The sequence below is a fragment of the Piliocolobus tephrosceles genome, unplaced genomic scaffold, assembly GCF_002776525.5.
Source record: "Piliocolobus tephrosceles isolate RC106 unplaced genomic scaffold, ASM277652v3 unscaffolded_41254, whole genome shotgun sequence".
NCBI lineage: Eukaryota > Metazoa > Chordata > Mammalia > Primates > Cercopithecidae > Piliocolobus > Piliocolobus tephrosceles.
In genome coordinates, this window is record NW_022325704.1 from 1 (window position 1) to 4,906 (window position 4,906).

General features: G+C 51.1%; 1 protein-coding gene across 1 annotated transcript; it reads left to right on the plus strand.

The window, feature by feature from the left end:
* Window positions 1–39: 39 nt before the first annotated feature.
* LOC113223415 (keratin, type II cytoskeletal 6C-like) lies at window positions 40–4,902 on the plus strand (the record flags this gene model as incomplete). The annotated part of the gene is made up of 9 exons (XM_026452870.1): window positions 40–579; window positions 1,509–1,723; window positions 2,057–2,117; window positions 2,277–2,372; window positions 2,497–2,661; window positions 3,163–3,288; window positions 4,130–4,350; window positions 4,565–4,599; window positions 4,714–4,902. Coding segments are annotated over exons 1-9 (1,648 nt in total), but the record flags the coding sequence as incomplete, so codon positions are not given.
* Between the last annotated feature and the right edge of the window lie 4 nt (window positions 4,903–4,906).

The window sequence follows — 4,906 nt, forward strand, 5'->3', positions numbered from 1 at the left end:
CCTCTAACGCTCTCCACAGCCCTCTCATCTCCTGGAACCATGGCCAGCACATCCACCACCATCAGGAGCCACAGCAGCAGCCACAGGGGCTTCAGTGCCGGCTCAGCCAGGCTCCCTGGGGTCAGCCGCTCTGGCTTCAGCAGCGTCTCCGTGTCCCGCTCCAGGGGCAGTGGTGGCCTGGGTGGCGCATGTGGAGGAGCTGGCTTTGGCAGCCGCAGCCTGTATGGCCTGGGGGGCTCCAAGAGGATCTCCATTGGAGGGGGCAGCTGTGCCATCAGTGGCGGCTATGGCAGCAGAGCCGGAGGCAGCTATGGCTTTGGTGGCGCCGGGAGTGGATTTGGTTTCGGTGGTGGAGCCGGCATTGGCTTTGGTCTGGGTGGTGGAGCCGGCCTTGCTGGTGGCTTTGGGGGCCCTGGCTTCCCTGTGTGCCCCCCTGGAGGCATCCAAGAGGTCACCGTCAACCAGAGTCTCCTGACTCCCCTCAACCTGCAAATCGACCCCGCCATCCAGCGGGTGCGGGCCGAGGAGCGCGAGCAGATCAAGACCCTCAACAACAAGTTTGCCTCCTTCATCGACAAGGTGAGCCAGGGCCATGCCCTCCACGGGGCACTTCAGGGTCCCCAGACCAGAGGAGGAGCACATTCCTTCCAGGGAGACCTAGGAGGGAAGGAGAAGGGGACTCAGCCCAGCTCTGCAGAGAGTGCAGGTGGCTTCCAGTGCACAGTAGGCAGCAGGGATGGGCATCACTCCCACATGGGATCTCCAGATTGGTTCTCACTCCTGCCTAGGGAGAGCCACAACTTTTCATAACCCTGAAGCACAGATGAGGCTAAAAGAGAGTGGAGTAGGTTAACTCCTCCCTCTAAATTGTCTAAGAGATTACAGAGCAAATGCCAGGAGTATATGGACTGGTAAATTACACTCTGAGGTCTGAATAAGAGGAAATTATTTAGAAAGAAAAGGAAAAGATAATCTGGCTGGATTAAGAAAAAAAAAGGATATAGAAACAACTATAAAACCTGGAGAAATGCTAATTAATTTTAAAAACAGAGAATGACCTTAACATCAGAATATTTGAGAGGAGACACCACACCAAATGGGAAAGTAGACTGGAATCTAATCATAAGGCAACATCTAATATCCCTCCTAACTGAGGTCCTATCAGTAATAAAAACTGCACAATATATCAGGTAAATAGTATTTTTAAACTAGATTTGTGACTGTGCTTGGAAAGAGAAAAAGAAGAAATGTTGAAACTCACTGATACCATCAATAGCTTACAGCGTGAGAACACACACCTCAATGGTCCGTGGGACAATTTCTCTAGTGAGATTGGTGGGGTGCAAAGGAGAAGGGGTTGGGGGAGCAGAGCCCAGCCTGAGCCTCTCTACATGCACTGTAGTAGCCCAGCACCATGGGGACCTCCTGGACCTGTCAGGAAACCAGATACCAGACACTTCTTTCTTCCTTCCTTTGCCTGGAAAATGACCATCTTGCTTCCCCTCCAGGTGCGGTTCCTGGAGCAGCAGAACAAGGTTCTGGACACCAAGTGGACCCTGCTGCAGGAGCAAGGCACCAAGACCGTGAGGCAGAACCTGGAGCCATTGTTCGAGCAGTACATCAACAACCTCAGGAGGCAACTGGACAGTATTGTCGGGGAACGGGGCCGCCTGGACTCAGAGCTGAGAAACATGCAGGACCTGGTGGAGGACCTCAAGAACAAGTGAGGACTCAGTTTCCTGCAGCACACACTTCAAGACTATTGGGTGACCAGGGCCAGATGGGGGTGGGATTCCTAACAACCTATGTCCATGGAAATGGAAAGCACAAATTAGTCCCTAGGAGCAAACCTGCAAGAACCACAAATGGTTATGGGAGGATAGGGAGATCAAAAAAGTGACAAATTTAAGAGAAGCAAAAATCATCCCTTAAGCGCTCTGTGGCAGGAAAGCTCAATTAGAATATATTCCATTTGGGAAAATGTTGGATCCCAGGCTGCTTTTCTGTTTCATCCTACCCACTGGCTCAAATATATCCCATGCCTTCCTTCCTGCAGATATGAGGATGAAATCAACAAGCGCACAACAGCAGAGAATGAATTTGTGACTCTGAAGAAGGTGAGCAGTTGAAGCCGTGGAGTTCAAATTCATTTAGAAGGACAGAAGTGGCTCTGTGTCGCCGCTCACCTGGGAGAGGAGAATCGGTAGGGGGACTAGAAGATGGGTAGATTGGAAAGGTGCACTCAGGTAACTCCAGGTTGTTGGCTCTTTCCCCAGGACGTGGATGCTGCCTACATGAACAAGGTTGAACTGCAAGCCAAGGCAGACACTCTCACAGATGAGATCAACTTCCTGAGAGCCTTGTATGAAGCAGTAAGCGTCTCCACCATCCTTCTGTTTACTCTGATGGGGTCTGCAAAGGGGAGAAGATGTATAGGGCTGGGTATCTCTGTAAATGTCAGAAGTGAAGTTGATCTTATGACCTTCTGTTCTGCAGGAGCTGTCCCAGATGCAGACCCACATCTCAGACACATCCGTGGTGCTGTCCATGGACAACAATCGCAACCTGGACCTGGACAGCATCATCGCCGAGGTCAAGGCCCAATACGAGGAGATTGCTCAGAGGAGCCGGGCTGAGGCCGAGTCCTGGTACCAGAGCAAGGTGAGCAGGGTGTGGGCAGCTGCTGAGGAATCCCTGTGTCCAGCTCTGAATACCAGAGAACTGCAGACTTCATTGGAGACATCCCCTTACAGGAAGCCAGGGTCCTCTCACAGGACGTGCACCTGCACTATTAGAGTAGACATTTGGAGAACTTACTCCCAAGTCAAGAAGGAAAAAGAACCCAATGCAGGAGGAAAGCTACCACAGACAATGACATAGTCATCTCTGCATTTAGCTTCAACCCGATTGCTGACTTTTAGAAAACGGTACAGAACATTTCTACTCCCTAAGGAAATTAGGCAGATAGTGGTGTCACAATGAGGATGGTCTGTGACTCCAGTGTTTAGTATCCACCCACCACATAACATCAGCTTTTCCTCAAGTTTCTTGGGGAGAAGCCATTAGGTCCACTTCATGACATGCATGATACGTAAGTGAAAGTCATCGCTAGCCAGGTAAGAACCCGTAGACACTGTCTCTCTCTCCACCTCTGGGCTGCAGTACGAGGAGCTGCAGGTCACAGCAGGCAGACATGGGGACGACCTGCGCAACACCAAGCAGGAGATTGCTGAGATCAACCGCATGATCCAGAGGCTGAGATCTGAGATCGACCACGTCAAGAAGCAGGTATAGTGAGGGGCAATGGAGGAGAAAAGCATCATTTTTTTTATTAGGTCATGAGGCAGCAGTCAATCATCATTTAGTAAAATTCTTTGGGAATTGAGTGAGAAGCAGAGAAGGAAAGACATGCAGTTCCTAGGCTCAATGAGAACACTCTGGTTCAGAGACATGGATCACACCCAAGGACATGAAACAATCACCTGGGCAGAAGCACTCTCACCTGGTCAAAGATGTAAAAGTATAGTCTAGAGGCATTGGAAGGGCTTATGTAAGAAGACTGATTGACTTTGGAATTGCAAAGGACCAAGTTGGGTGAGGTGTCAGGTCAGAAAGCATGAGTAACATTGTTACAAATCTGCTCAAGGTTCACCGTGAAAAAGAAAGTGAAACCAAAGCCATGAGGAAGGAAAACATGGCCCAAGCAGGTGAGAGAATGTGAGGCAGGAGGAAGGCAAGGTCTCAACAGCTTCATGTGAAAACTCATCATCTCAGTTGACGATGTTTGCAAATTATTGTGGCATCCATACAAGATCATCAAAAATGGTTTTGGTTTTGCTTTGGAGACAACACTTAATGTCCTTGGTCTTCTGTCCACTCTGGCATCTTCCATGGGTCATCTCCCACATCTTTAGGCAGGGGAGTTAACACAAAGGGGCACAGGATTTTATCATGTGACTGCAGACATAAAAAGCTTGAAGATAGTAAAAAGGCTAGACAGGAAGTGTCAGAGCTCATTTACCATCAATTCTGGGTTCCTGGTACCTTCTTCACTGGAAAGGAACCAGCCAGGTTTAGTCTCCTCTGGAAGACCAGATGACAAGTTCTTTCCATTCCTTTCCCCTCTTAGTGTGCCAACCTGCAGGCCGCCATTGCTGACGCTGAGCAGCGTGGGGAGATGGCACTCAAGGATGCCAAGAATAAGCTGGAAGGGCTGGAGGACGCCCTACAGAAGGCCAAGCAGGACCTGGCCCGACTGCTGAAGGAGTACCAGGAGCTGATGAATGTCAAGCTGGCCTTGGACGTGGAGATCGCCACGTACCGCAAGCTGCTGGAGGGCGAGGAGTGCAGGTGGGTAACTGACGCGGCTTCCTCCAACAGCTGAGTCCATCTGCAACGTTCCTGGCACTGAGCACAACTTTAAGGTGCACTGCCCAAGACCATAATTGCTATTCTTGGGAGAAAACTAAGTTTTCTGGTAGGCTCTTCCACCCACCAAGGCTTCCCGTGCTCCTCCGGGGAAGGGCTCTCTGAGGTCTCACCCTCCCTGTGTTTCTCCCCACAGGCTGAATGGCGAAGGCGTTGGACAAGTCAACATCTGTAAGTACCTTTGCTTGCCTTCCTCCCCTGCCCTTGCACTCTTCTGACTGGGCTCAGGCTGACAGGATGAGCTCACCGTGGCTTCTTGTGTCCTTGTCCCCCTCCCCACCACAGCTGTGGTGCAGTCCACCGTCTCCAGTGGCTATGGCGGTGCCAGCGGTGTCGGCAGTGGCTTAGGCCTGGGTGGAGGAAGCAGCTACTCCTATGGCAGTGGTCTTGGCGTTGGAGGTGGCTTCAGTTCCAGCAGCGGCAGAGCCATTGGGGGTGGCCTCAGCTCTGTTGGAGGCGGCAGTTCCACCATCAAGTA